The following is a 14,048-nucleotide window of genomic DNA, read 5'->3' on the forward strand; positions in this document are numbered from 1 at the left end:
ATGCTTGGGAGGGAGGGAGGAAGTTGCCCTGGAGGCGAAGGGGACAGAAGCAGTGGCTTCCCCGGGGCTCTTGGTGCAGGCCAGGCAGGTAAGAGCGTGGGCTCTGGTGCCCACCTTCTGGAGTTTGAATGCTGGGTGTCCTGGACAAGGGGCTTCCTTGCTCTGGGCCGCAGGCTCCTGGTCTGTGAATTGGGGTTGGCCAGTTGTGAGGGCAGTCAGTAGACTATGGGGCGCAGGGTCCTCTGATCGTCGCTGCCTTTATTTCTGAGGACTGGCCTGGAGCCGCAGGTGCACTCTGCTGCCAGGTGGTGGGCCCTGGGCGAGTGGGGTGTCTTCCCTGCACCTCGTTCCTCCTTGGCTATAATGTGGGGCACACGGTGGCTGCATCCTCGTGGGTCATGTGTGCGGGTGAGATGAGGGGCTCTGGGCGGGGTGCTTGGAAGAGGGGCCAGCACACAGTAGGTACTCCGTGGGTGACTGCGAGCGAGTGCCTGGTGTTCTGTGACTCAGAACCCCAGGGAGCACAATCCGGCATTATCCTAACAGAAGAGGAAACTGAGGCATGGGGTGGCCGAGCTGCTGGCCCCAGGCTGCACGGTGAGCTCCCAAGGTGGCTTGGCTCCCAAGTACAGAAGGTGAAATGGCCGGGACACAGCAGTCAGACTCCTGGGTTCCAAGCTCGCTGGGGAGCCCCTGTGCCCCCTCTTTGCCCACCTCCATGCTCCTGGTGCAGGCACCTAGCTTTGTGTCACAGCTGCCCCACCTTCCCCGCTGTGGGCTCCTGTAGGGTCAGGAGCCAGGGGACTTGGTGGGGGCGCCGCCGGCAGCTGCGGAGCTGGAGGCTGCCCCAGGGTGGAGCTGGAGCCTGAGCACTATAAACATGGTCAGTTCCTCTGTTTGTCCCTCCCTCCGTGCTGTGCCCAGAGGGAAGGGGTGGCCCGGGCAAATATCCGGAGGTGTGTCCCTCCATCCCCTTCCCCTGCAGGGTCACACGCCCTGAAGACAGGATACACTAGGGGCTGGCTGCGGGGTAAATGGATGCCCCTTGGGTTTTATGGGGGCGAGGGCTCTAAGGAGGCGGTCCGGGCGCCCCCCCCCCCCACCCGACCCTGTCTGGGTGCCGAGCTCCTCCCACTGCAGGGTCGCCCCGCCCTCTCCTGGGCTTAGTGAGGGGTCACATGGTTAATCCTACTCCCCGGAGTGACTTGGTGCCTTGGGCTGTGGGCTACAGGGTAGAAGATGGGTAGGGCCCAGTGAGAGAGGCCAAGATGAGGGCTGAGGCCAGGCGTGCCAGGTGGGGACCCCTCTGGGAACCCTGCAAGGAGGTGGAGGTGAAGCTGTGGGAGGATGGGGGAAAGTCTGACTGTGGGGACAAGGCGAGGACCCGTTTGAGACAGGCTGACGGCTGAGGGCAGCAGAGAAGCATGGGAGCCAGAACAGGCTGGATGGGGGGCCAGGGATGGAAGTTGAGGTGGGAGGGAAGGGCTGGAATGGGGGAAGACACTGAAAGGGCTCCTGGCTTGGTTGAGGGCAGAGGAGGGACAGAGGCAGAGGCAAAGGGACCTCCATCCTGGCCAGGGCCGCCGTACCCCACATCCGAGCAGCTGGGGACCCTGGAGCAGCAGGGAAGCTGGACCTGCTGGGGGAGCCCTGGCGGGACCTGGCTCTGGCCTCCTGCTGCCCAGGATGCCCTGACCAGTTGAGACAGGTTGTCTGCTGGGTCCCCACCCCCTCCCAACTGGGCGCTGCTGCCGGACCGGTTCTCCTAGATGGCTACCCACTGATGGTCCTGCCTCTGGGCCACGGCTGGCTGCAAGTTTTCCCGACCTCACACAGCTGCCCCAGTGGAAAGGCGGAATGGCACGGGGAGGAGGAGAGCCAGGTCTGGAGGGCAGCATCCCAGACGCCTGAGAGGGTCCTCAGGTCACAAGACTCACTGCACTTGGGGCCGACCCTGTGTTGGGCACCATGCCAGGCTCTGGGGAGCCAGCCTGAAGCCAGCAAAGAGCCCAGCCAGATGCCTTTCCCCTCATCCTGTGGGTCTTAGCTCACACAGCCTCTCTGTGAGAAGCCTCCTCTGCCCCCCGGCCCTACCATCCCTCAGGCTGGGTCTGGTCCTCCTTGACCCCAGCCTTGACCACCCTGGGCCGTCGGAGGCAATCTTGGCCTCAGTCCCCACCGTATCCCGAGCAGCCACCAGCACAGGGCTGGGCGCAGAGAAGCGAGGTGTTAGCGGATGAATGCATGCGTATTTTCTTCCCATCTTCCAGATGAGTAACTCGAGGCCCCAAGAGGAGTCGTCACCTGCCGGAGGGCACGTCTAGCACAGCCAGCATCAAACCAGGTCTGTGGGACTCCAGGGCCTGGGCGTGGGATGGGGGTACAGGACCCGGGTTCCCCCTCCCCTAGACGCCGTTAGGAGCACTCTGGAGTCACTGTGGTGGAGCAGGGCCCGCGCTCCGTGCCCTGCTCTGCTCCTGTTACCCAGTCAGTCCTCAGAGCAGCCCTGTGAGGGGGAGAGAGGTCACGTCACTCGCCCACAGTCCCACAGAGTGAGTGGCAAAGAAAGATCGTTCTCTTGCCATTTGACTCCCCATCCCCTCACTTCCCTGGTCTCCCTGGGGACACACAGTGGTGCATCTCTCCGGCAGTCCCTTTGGTTTTCCAACTGGCTTTCAGTGAGCATTTATACGGTGCCTGGTGCCAGCCAAGGCGTCACCTGGAGACCACAGAGCCTAAAGGCAGGGGTGGTTGTGCTTGCTAATATGCGTTGCACCTTGGAACTTTCCCCACTGCGCAACCCTGGTGAGGAACTCCCTTCTCCGAGCCTCAGTCTCTTCATCTGTAAAGTGGGAGTGTTAGGGTGAGGCTCCCAAGGGCCGTGCATAGGACAGGGACTAGAAGCAGTTGTTGAACAGTCGCTTGGTCACTGAGTGTGGGCTACAGGCCAGGCATTGTACTGGGGGTGGGGTAGGATACAGGCACACTGGGCAGATGAGATCTGGCCTTTGGTGCTGATAGTCTAAGGGTTGGGGGTGGGGTGTAGACATCCAACTGGTAAACTCAAGAATGAACAGTAGAATTTTCAGGAGTCAAACGTGCTGTGAAGCTTTGTGACGGAAAGCTAGTGGGACACTTCCTTCACTTGGGGCGGTCAGGAAAAGATTCACCAACCATTCTGAGACCTGAAGGAGGGGATTGGAGGGAGCCATGTGTGGATACTAGGGAAGAGTGTTCCATGAGGAGTCAGTGCAAAGGCACTGAGGTTTGAAAACCATTGTGAGCAAAGGGGGCATGAGAGCAGAGAGGGGATAGGTGCAGGTCATGTCGAGGGGACTCCAAGGGCTGAGCAGGGGAGCCTGTTCACGGGTCCCTCAGGCCACCTGTGGGGGAAGGGAGACCAAGGAGGAGATGAGGAGGGACAGGACTGGGGCAGAGCCCAAGGAGCCCAGAGAAATGGGCGGGTTCTGGTGAGTGGCCCCCTCCCACAGGCCTGCTGAGAGGAGCCCCAGTCTGCGCCCTTGCGGCGCTGAAAGCATCAGCGCCGCCATGTTTGGGAAGAAGAAGAAGAGGGTCGAGATCTCCGCGCCATCCAACTTTGAGCACCGCGTGCACACAGGCTTCGACCAGCACGAGCAGAAGTTCACGGGGCTGCCCCGCCAGTGGCAGAGCCTGATTGAGGAGTCGGCTCGCCGGCCCAAGCCCCTTGTGGACCCTGCCTGCATCACCTCCATCCAGCCCGGGGCCCCCAAGGTATGCCAGCGCCCACTGTGGCCTCTCCTGCCCCATACCTACCCCATACGGCACCCCCAGGCCTTAAACCCACGCTTGACCCTAGGGCCAACACCTCCTTGCTGACCTCCTCCTACTGACAGCCAGACAGACACCCCAACCCTCTACCCTAATCTTCGCCCCAGTCCTGACATTTCACCCCTCCACCCACCAATCCCTCCCCATGCCTCTCAGCACTGACTCCCACCTTGACCCCAGTAGCAGCCCCCCACGCCAGCCTCTGAGTTGTCCTCCTCTCCCTGGGCTCCGTGGCCCCATCCCGAGTACCAGAAACTTTTCTTTTGGCGAGGGACAGATCCCCATGGTAGGACCGACCTGGGGGCGCCCAGAGAGCTGCTGACCCGGCCTCCCCTGCCCCTGTCCCCCAGTCTGGGCCAACTTTGTGGAGGAGGGGGACACCTGAGCTGTGCCCTGAGAGCTGTGCCCTGAGAGGGAGGAATCCTGTGGCAAAGAGAGCCTTTTAGCAGAGGAAAGAGTCCATGGGAAGCCTTGGAGGCTTTTTGGTTTGGGGGGTGGTTTTCTGGCCATCTTGAGCAAAAGGGAGGAGTTGGGATTTGAACCACGGTCTGTTTCCACAGCCCAGGCTCTTAGACCCCTTTGCCATCTGTGCAGTCCCGGCGCCCAGGCGTGGCATGGTGAGGCTGGCTGGTGGCAGGGTGTGAGCCTGCCCGGCCTGGGAATCCCGCCTCCAAGGCCAGACTTCACCTCAGGGGCAGTGGGAGCCAGGAAGGGCCCAGGGCCAGGGGCACGCAGCCAGGGTTGTTCTTGGGCTGGAGATGGAGATGGGTGTGCCGGTCAGCGGGCCCACGGTTGGGGGACAGGCCTTTGGCTGACTCATCATCTCCGGGGCCTGGCGCGAGGACACTCACCAGGATGGGCTCCATCTTGCGGCCCCGCTGAGGTCTCGGTGCCTCTCCTGCAGGCCTTTTGAAGACTTTGAACTCTTTCCTGCTGCTTAAAGCAGCAGAGACTTCACATCCAAGGCTGTATTTCTGGCTTCTGCTGACTAATCGCAGGGGCTGAGGGGGTGGCAGCTGCCTCCGCGGGCCGGGGTGCTGGCTCCTCTGTCCCTGCTGGCCCCACCCCACCTGCTTCGCTTCCATCCCCCAGCTGGCCCTGGGGCTCCTCCATGATGCCTGTGGCTTCCCTAGGGGACCCCCGAAAATCTAGCCCCTGCTTGGTCCGCCAGCCGTGAGTCCTGTTTGGGCCCATGCCTGCCAGGAAGGGCCACACAAGGGGCCATGGGGACTAGCAGAGTCTTGGGGCCTGTGTGGGTACGTGTTTGCTGCCCCTGCTGGGAATCTCCCCTTGGCTGGGTCTTCCCAGGCCCTCCCGCAGCCCCCAGTCTTCTTGGGGCTAGGGCATGAGCAGGTGTCTGTCTGCCTTGCTTCACAGGGTGCCCAGGCAAGGAGGTAGCCAGGCCCCCAAGAGGCGGGGCGTGGGAGGGAGAGACAGGGGCCGGCCCCTGGGGGCCCTGTGGGCTGGAGGTGGGTTTCATGCACGGTGGAGGCAGGCAGTTGTGGCTTGAGGATGTGTGGCAGCCCTGGGCCCCCATTGCCACTGGCCTGTGAGTGAGAGCAGAGGGCCAGGGTTGCGTGTTCTGCTCTTTACAGCCTCCTCCCAGCCTGCCTCCCTCCCCCGCTGGCTCAGCCCATGTTTCTTGAGCACGCTGTGCACACATACCTGACACGGTGCTAGGTACTGAGATGTAGCAAGAGCAGATCAGCAGGCAAATACAAAAGTCCTCATGGATGTCACAGGAGGGGCAGGTGACAGTCAGCTGACAGTTGCATCAGGGCAGCTGGTTTCTAGGGCTCCAGAGAAAGAGAAGGCAGAGAAAGGGAATGGGGGTGTTAGGGGCTGGCATTTTAGACTCTGGGTAGTCAACAGAAGCTTCCCTCTGAGAAGCTGAGTTTGGGCAAAGGCCTGGAAGAGGAGAGTAGGGAAGGAGCTGAGGGCATACTTGGGAGAAGATGTTCTAGGAAGAGCAAACAGCCAGTGCAAAGGTCCTGAGGTGGGCCTTTGCCTGGTATGTTTGAGGAGCAGTGAGGAAACTTGTGTGCTCTGAGCTGAATGGGAGATGAGGAGGTATTCCTGGAGGCCTTGACTCTGTTTGAGGGAGGAGGCGGCTGTGACCAGGATCAGGGTGCTGGGCTTGGCACGCGAAGCTTGGGTGTATTCAGGGCACATGTTACATTCACCAGGCCACGTGGGAATTCCCATTTGCCACCACTGCTCCTGGACTTCAGGCCCAGTCCTTTCTGACTCTCCCTGTGCTCTGTCCTTGGCTTCCGGGGGACAGAGCATGGGTTTAGGGTTAACAGCCCCAGCGGGCAGCAAGGGAGGAAGTCCAGGCCGGGCCCTGTGCCCAGCATCCTGTAATTTGCGGCTCTCCAGGACTGTTGATGGGGTGGCATGGGCTCTGTGCTCCTTCCCCTCCCGCCCACAGGGCAGAGACCTGCCCCCAGGCTGAAAAACAGGAGAGAGACGGGGAGGGTGTTTTATAGGGGGACTGGCCCGCCCCGGGGGCAACAGCCTGACCCGTGGGAGGTTACCCCTTCAGCTTTCTTCCTGCACCAGACCACGTGGGGGTGTGGGAGGGACTGCAGGGGCCCCTCTGGTGCCACCCCCACCCACCCCGCCCCTTCATCACCCCATGGCATTTCTTCATTCCGTCTCTGTCTTGTCTCTGTGTGTGTTTTGTGTTGTCCTGTCCTTGTGTGTCGGATACACGTCCTGTGTCCTCCTCTTCCCTGCCCGGCCCCCATCCCGCCATTGCCCTGGACCCCAGACCATCGTGCGGGGCAGCAAAGGTGCCAAGGATGGGGCCCTCACGCTGCTACTGGACGAGTTTGAGAACATGTCGGTGACGCGCTCCAACTCCCTGCGGAGAGACAGCCCCCCGCCACCTGCCCGTGCCCGCCAGGAAAACGGGATGCCCACAGAGCCGGCCAGAGCAGCCCCAGAGAAGGCGGGCAGCCAAGGCCGGGGTGCTGGTCGCAGTGAGGCGGGTGGCAGCGGTGGTGACAGGCGGCGGGTGGGGCCAGAGAAGAGGCCCAAGTCTTCCAGGGAGGGCTCAGGAGGACCCCAGGAATCCTCCCGGGACAAACGCCCCCTCTCTGGGCCCGACGTCGGCACCCCGCAACCTGCCGGTCTGGCTGGTGGGGCCAAAGCAGCAGCTGGTCGGCCCTTTAACACGTACCCGAGGGCTGACACGGACCACCCGGCCCGGGGTGTCCAGGTAACCAGTACCCCTGCCCCGGGACCTCCCACCGCCCCTTTGTCCCAAACGTCCCCTGTTCCCTGCCCACCAGCGCCAGCCTGTGCCCAGCCCACTGTCCATCTCCATCCTGACTGCCATGTGTCTGTCCCACAGGCAGGGCCCCTCTCCCACACAAGGAGCAGAGCTGGCCCCCTCCCCTCCACTAACAGCTGCCTGTCTTTTCTATTGCAGGGGGAGCCTCATAGCCTGGCCCCCAACGGGCCATCGGCCGGGGGCGTGGCGGTCCCCCAGTCCTCCTCCTCCTCCCGGCCTCCCACCCGAGCCCGCGGACCCCCTAGCCCAGGAGTGCTGGGCCCCCATGCCTCTGAGCCCCAGTTGGCTCCTCTAACTCGCCCTGTCACTGCCCCTACCCCCGCCGGGCCCCCGGCCCCTGGGCCCCCCGGGCCCCGCTCGCCACAGCGGGAACCCCAGCGAGTGTCGCACGAGCAGTTCCGAGCTGCCTTGCAGCTGGTAGTGGACCCTGGCGACCCTCGCTCCTACCTGGACAACTTCATCAAGATCGGCGAGGGCTCCACGGGCATCGTGTGCATCGCCACTGTGCGCAGCTCAGGCAGGCTGGTTGCGGTCAAGAAGATGGACCTGCGCAAGCAGCAGAGGCGCGAGCTCCTCTTCAATGAGGTGGGCCGAGGGCCCATCCCTGTCCCTCCTAGCCCCTCCCGGCCCCGCCTGTGCCCTCCCGGCCCCGTCGTCGCCCCTCCTCCTGCTGCCCTCTACCAGCTGGTCTGGAGGCCCATGCTGGTCCGCGTCCTGTAAGGGTGAGGATGGGAGAAGGCCATTCAGCGCCAGGGTCCCCAGGGCTGGGTTTGAGCCTGTCTCCTCTCCTTACTCCTCACACTTCCCCAGGCTGTCACCTCTCCCCTCATTGCCCCATACCCACCCCTGCCTCCCTGGAGCCCCAACTCCAGAGCCCCTCAGCCCCGCCCTCGTGGGACTTCCAGGTCCTTCATACCCACCGAGTCCCAAACTGGTCCCCAGAGTCTCTCGAGACCCCAGCCCTGCCCCTCCCCTGGTTCTATCTCCCATGGTAGCCCGTTAGCTGCTGTGCAACCCCATCCTCTCCCCCCGACTCTGCCCTGGCGTCCCCTCTTGGGTAACCCCTTGGCGTCCCCCACGCAGCCGCTCAAGGGCTCTTTGGGGCCTGCAGGCCTGCCCCTCTGCCCCCCTTACTGACCCTTGCAGTTCCCCTGTCCTACCTGTCCTTGTCCTCGGGACACGGGCCTGGCCTCTGGCAGGCGTTTGAGGTCTGGCTCCCATCTAGGTCCTTGGTTGTGTCCAGCCTCTGGCTGGGGTTCCCAGTGGCATCTGCCAGCTTTTTACAAAGGCCAACTCCTGGCTCCTTCCCCAGAGGAATCCGGGCTGGCAGCAGCCCCTGGACTCCAATGCAGGAGTCCTGGGATGTCAGGTGTGGAGGTGGTCGAAACTGCCTCCTTCTGGTCTCTCAGCTGTCCCTATAACCCCTCCCCCGGCCCCCTAGTCTCCCCGCACTGCAGCCGCACCGTGGGCTCTTCAGCGGAATCCCAGTGAGTGTCCCGTTCCCATCTCCCCCGGGCTTTGCTGCCAGGGCTTTTCTTCCCTGAACCCATCCCCCCAGGCTGTTACTCTGCCCTTGGCGGGTACCTGCTTGTCCCACGGACTCAGCCCCATGCTTAAGACATTCTCGTCCCCACCCCTGTCCCTACACCGGCCTGGTCAGTAGGGCCATTCAGAGACCAACCAGCTCATAACTGGTGAGAGAGCAGGATCAGAAATGGGGTTTGGGGGCAGGGAAACCCCCACAATGCAGGCATCAGGCCTCAAGCTGCCTTTGGGGTCTCCTGGCCTTGGCACAGGGGAGGGCAGTGACAAATGACAATGACAAAGAGCGGGAGTGACAAGTGGGCTGGGCCTTTGGTGTGGCAGGGCCCCAGCCCAGGCAGGAGGGGAGGCGGGAGGCAGACTGGTGGGGTGACTGGGTTTGCGGCAGGGACCAGCAGTGCTGACCCCGCCTGGTGCCCAGGTGGTGATCATGCGGGACTACCAGCACGAGAACGTGGTGGAGATGTACAACAGCTACCTGGTCGGGGACGAGCTCTGGGTAGTCATGGAGTTTCTGGAGGGCGGCGCCCTCACTGACATCGTCACTCACACCAGGTACTGCCAGACCCCAGGGTCCCTGGGGCCACTGTGTCCTCTCAGACCCCTCGGGGTGGGGGCCACGTCTCCGGGCCAGGAGGGCAGCATTCCCCTCGGGCCTCCAGTCGCTGACCCCCAGCCCACACAGGATGAATGAGGAGCAGATCGCCGCCGTGTGCCTGGCCGTGCTTCAGGCCCTGGCCGTGCTCCACGCACAGGGAGTTATCCACCGCGACATCAAGAGCGACTCCATCCTGCTGACCCACGACGGCAGGGTGAGGAGCAGGGTGGCTTGGGTTCCCTCTGCCTCTCCCTGGCTCCCCTCCATCCCGGACCCGCAGCTCGGCGGCTTGAAGAGCAAGAAGTTTGTTCACTCCTCAGGCCAACAGCCCCGAATCAGGCCCAGTCAGCGGGGGGCTCTACACACACGGTCACGGGGGGGGGGGGGGGGCAGGCCGGAGGAGGCTGCGCCTTCAGCCCAGGGTGCCGGGAGCTGTGGTCGAGCACTGGGCCCCAGGAGCCCGGGAGACAGCTGGGGTGCTGGCTGTGGCTCTTCCTCTACCAAGAAGCTGTTCCCAGCCGAGCACGTGGCCGTGGGCCGTGGACCCCGCTCCTGTCTCCGCTTCTCCAGACTGAGGCTCAGACTCATGCCCACGGATGAGGCCCCCCAGTGCCCAGAACCTGTATTTCTACTCTAAGAGTGGACATGATTTTCAGTGGGAGGGAGTCCTTGACTGTCCCCAAGTTCTCATTGGTGATTCGCCTGCCTTCCCCCAGGGAAGTGAAGCCATTCAGCAGGGATAGGGGTCGTGGTGGGCTCTCTTTCATGGGGAGTCTCAGCTGGAATCCCCGAACGCCTGAAGCTGTCCACAGATGTGGTTGTGTGCACGCCGTGTGCATATGTTTCATGGGGGTGAGAAGATCCGCACATATCCTTAGGAATCGGAAGGGGACCCATGGCTCCCAAACAGGTGGAAATGTGTGGTTCTGGGCACGTGGTTGTTAGCAAAATAAGTCACAGCTGTCATCCTCTCCAGGCCAGGGCTGCATTCTCTCCAGGCCAGGGCTGCATTCAGGGATGCCAGGGCCCAGGCAAGGGCTTTGGGAGCCAGCTGGGGTCTCAGCACCCCTACGCAACATTTGGAACCTGTAGGACTCAGGCCACTTCCCCCAAAGGCCCCAGGGCAGACCCTGTCAGGAAGGCACATGGTGTGATCTCCCACGGGGAGGTGACACACCTAAGGGCCCCCTGCTGGGAGCAGGCAGAGGGACTCCGTGGTCTGGCTCTAACCTCTAGGCTGCCCCGTGTAGTCCCCGAAAGTCCAAGGCCAGGGAACTGAGTAGGTAGACACCTCTGACTGCCCCCCCTGCCTGCGCCCCGCTGCAGGTGAAGCTCTCGGACTTCGGGTTCTGCGCGCAAGTCAGCAAGGAGGTACCACGGAGGAAATCCCTGGTCGGCACGCCCTACTGGATGGCCCCAGAGCTCATCTCTCGCCTTCCCTATGGGCCAGAGGTAAGCCGGCGGTGGCCCGGTTGTCCTGTTGTCAGCACAGGTTTACACTGTGACCATCTGGAGCCGCAGGAGTGCTGGGGGTGGAGTGGGGCTCAGTGTGGGAGATGGGTCACTGGGGATGGTCCTATGGGAGAGGAGGGAGGCATGCATTTATGCACCTATCCCTGATGAGCCCAGCCCGGTGCTGACAAAACCCACTCGGATTTAGCAAAACCTGAAAGCGCTGGGTCCCAAGAACTGTGATGTAGGGGCGAGTGACAGGCTTCAGGCCTGGCATTCCTGTGCTCTGTCCCTCCCCAGTCCTGACTTGGTCCGGGTTAGTCTTCACCCAGGCAGGTGCTCCCCTAGTCAGGGCAGAGCTGGCCTGGCAACTCTGGGACCCCATGCCCCTGCCTGTGAGTACCGGGTGCTCCTGGTAGCTGAAGTCTTTGTGCTGGCTCTGATTGGCTCAGCTCCGGTCACGTGTCTGTTCATGAGCCAATTACTGTGTCCCAACCATGCTGCTTAGGCAACTGGCCACGGCACCCTGAATGCTCCCTAGAGTGAGGGAAGGAGGGTGCTGGGTAGGCAGAACCCTTCTCAGGGCTCCTTGGGGGAGGAGCTTGTGGGTCTGGGAAGTTGGGTGTCAGGGTGTTTGGGGCCCAAGGACTCCAGGAGGGAGGAGGCAAAGGCAGAACCAACCACCCCTTTGTGGCTTCCCCTAGCACGGGCCCAGTGAGTCCAGCTCAGCCCTCCTGTCCCTTTCCCGCTGCAGGTAGACATCTGGTCTCTGGGGGTGATGGTGATCGAGATGGTGGACGGGGAGCCCCCCTACTTCAATGAGCCCCCCCTCAAAGCCATGAAGATGATTCGGGACAACTTGCCACCTCGACTGAAAAATCTGCACAAGGTGAGCCCCCGGTGGGCAGGTGGTGTGGGGGAGGGGACACTCCCTCTGTGTTGGGCTCCCCGCCCCCTCTGCTACAGGTTCCCTGAGCCCTTACCGTCCCCCAGTGGTTGAGCCTCGGCTGGCTGGCATAGCCAGGTCTGGGAGAGGAGCCTTCCTGGTAGATGGCTCGCCTGGCAAGAGAGGGGTGCTTCTGGGGCCCAGCCACTGTCACCTCCTTGCAAACCTTGAAAATGGAGAAGAAATGAGCCCCTGGGGTCTTTGATGTGTTTCTTTCCTTGGGGCCAAGCTCTAGACACCGGGGCCCTCCTGGCCTCTACCCCCAGGCAGCAGATGTTGTCGGCCCATTTGACAGAGGCGGAAACTGGAGCCCAGTGGCAAGTGAGAAGTGGAGCTGGTGCTCAAACCCATTCCTGACTCTCTCCCCCACCTCCCCACAGGTGTCACCCTCCCTGAAGGGCTTCCTGGACCGCCTGCTGGTGCGTGACCCAGCCCAGCGGGCCACAGCGGCTGAGCTGCTCAAGCACCCTTTCCTGGCCAAAGCGGGCCCGCCCGCCAGCATCGTGCCCCTCATGCGCCAGAACCGTACCAGATGAGGCTCAGTGCCCTGTCCCTGAACCAAAGAGCCCCTTGGGTCACCCCGTCCCACCACGGGCCAGTCGGGGGGAGGCCCCCACTCCTCCCCACCCAGGAGACACTCCATGTGGCACCGCCATCCTTGTCGGCGGTGGGGGAGCGTGCAGGACCCTACTACTGAACTCCAGGTTTGATTTTGTGACTTTAAAACAAAACAAAACACAGGGATTTGCGGGAGCAAGTGAGGGTTCCCAGCCTCCCCACCCTCTGGGATGGTCGCTCCCTGTGTCTTCCTGTCTTCCAGGAAGGACAGACAGCCCCCCTATCACTGGAAATCATCTGCAGTGGGGGCTGCTGTGGATGGAGAGAACACGAGAGGCGTGTGTGTGTGTATGTTTGTGTGTGTGTGCTCACGCATGTGTGCACACACACCTGTGCAGACGGTCCAGCTGCTCTGTCCCCCAACCTGGGAGTGGGTGTCTCTAAGGCCTTGCCTGACATACAGCGCAGCCCCCTGCCCCCCCCCGAGCCATTGTGGGGGTCGATCATGAATGTCTGAAGAGTGGCCTTTTCCCCTAGTCCTGCACTCCCTCTCGGTGGCTTGCTGGGGAGATGGGGGCCAGGGCTTCCTGCCTATCCCCAGCCTCTGCAGATGACTACTGCACCTGGACAGCCTCCTCTTTTCTAGAAGTCTATTTATATTGCCATTTTATAACACTAGCCCCTGTCCCAACCTGGGGACAGATGGTTCCTGCCCCCTAGGGGCGGCACCAGGGACAGAACCACTGCTTGAAGAATCAGGTTCCCAGCCCTTTGGTGCAGCCCCACTCTCCCCTCCCCTCCCTCAAGTTAGTTTTACAATTAAAATGTTTTCTTGTTTTGCGTGTGCGTGTAGCGTGGGTAGCGCGCCTTCCTGTCCAGGTGTGGGACTTGGGGGAGGGACTCAAGGACGGAGAGAGGGCGGGCTGGCGAACCCCAGGATTCCAGTCCATCTTAGGCCAAGGGCCATGTCTTGGGGGGGTGGGGAGCCCCAGGTCAAAGCAGCCCGTAGTGCCCCCCCTGATGGGACCCAGACTCACCCCCTGGCCTGCAAACAGCCAGTCCCCCAGGGTCTGTGTGCTGCAGTGACCAGTTTGCCAGATTGGAGTTTTGCTGGAATCTTGTTTTAAAGGTTTTTTTTTTTTTTTTTTTTTTTTAATTTGACAGAGAGAGATCACAAGTAGGTAGAGAGGCAGGCAGAGAGAGAGGAGGAAGCAGGCTCCCTGTTGAGCAGAGAGCCCGATGCGGGACTCGATCCCAGGACCCTGAGATCATGACCCGAGCCGAAGGCAGCGGCTTAACCCACTGAGCCACCCAGGCGCCCCTGGAATCTTGTTTTAAAGGTTGTTTGTCTTGAGCATGGTAGGTGGGTAGGAAGGATCCTTGATGAGCTGATGTTAGTAAATGGGTCATTCAGAAAATCGGTCAGTGGGCAGGTGGGCTTTTGAGGACTCAACGGAGGCAGATGGATCTGGAACAGCCAGCCTTAGGGATACTCCACTGGCCAGATCCCTCCCTCCAAATCGGGGTCCCAGGAGGCTGAGCCTGGGTCTCTACAAGGGGAGAAAGGAATTGGCTGGCATCTTCAGGATGGTGCTGCCTCTGTGTTCTGGGCACTGAGCGCCTCAGGCTGGTATGAGCTTGGACTGTGGGCGTCTCCCCCAGAACCCAAGAGGTGGGGGTGGGGGGAACCAGCAGCTCCCTGGGGACAACTGCAGCGTGAGCAGCAAACCCCACCACCCACTGGTACCAGGGACCTCCGCCTGCTGTGTGGGTGGGAGACGTGTGGAGATGCTGACTCGGGTACACTGTCTGCACCCACTCCAGAGCATGCCTCTCCACAAGCC

General features: G+C 62.1%; 1 protein-coding gene across 3 annotated transcripts in view; it reads left to right on the top strand.

The window, feature by feature from the left end:
* The window catches only part of PAK4 (p21 (RAC1) activated kinase 4), a 41,990-nt gene extending 28,946 nt beyond the window's left edge, over positions 1-13,044 (top strand). For all 3 annotated transcript variants that reach the window (XM_059151901.1, XM_059151903.1, XM_059151902.1), the window contains exons 2-10: positions 2,271-2,344; positions 3,492-3,753; positions 6,584-7,033; positions 7,247-7,693; positions 9,072-9,205; positions 9,336-9,462; positions 10,575-10,700; positions 11,455-11,589; positions 12,027-13,044. In XM_059151901.1, coding sequence (XP_059007884.1) covers positions 3,550-3,753; positions 6,584-7,033; positions 7,247-7,693; positions 9,072-9,205; positions 9,336-9,462; positions 10,575-10,700; positions 11,455-11,589; positions 12,027-12,182 — 1,779 coding nt within the window. In that variant the 5' untranslated portion in view covers positions 2,271-2,344; positions 3,492-3,549 and the 3' untranslated portion in view covers positions 12,183-13,044. The remainder of the gene's footprint in view (positions 1-2,270; positions 2,345-3,491; positions 3,754-6,583; positions 7,034-7,246; positions 7,694-9,071; positions 9,206-9,335; positions 9,463-10,574; positions 10,701-11,454; positions 11,590-12,026) is intronic.
* Positions 13,045-14,048: the final 1,004 nt, after the last annotated feature.

Source organism: Mustela lutreola, chromosome 16 (genome assembly GCF_030435805.1).
Source record: "Mustela lutreola isolate mMusLut2 chromosome 16, mMusLut2.pri, whole genome shotgun sequence".
Taxonomy (NCBI): domain Eukaryota; kingdom Metazoa; phylum Chordata; class Mammalia; order Carnivora; family Mustelidae; genus Mustela; species Mustela lutreola.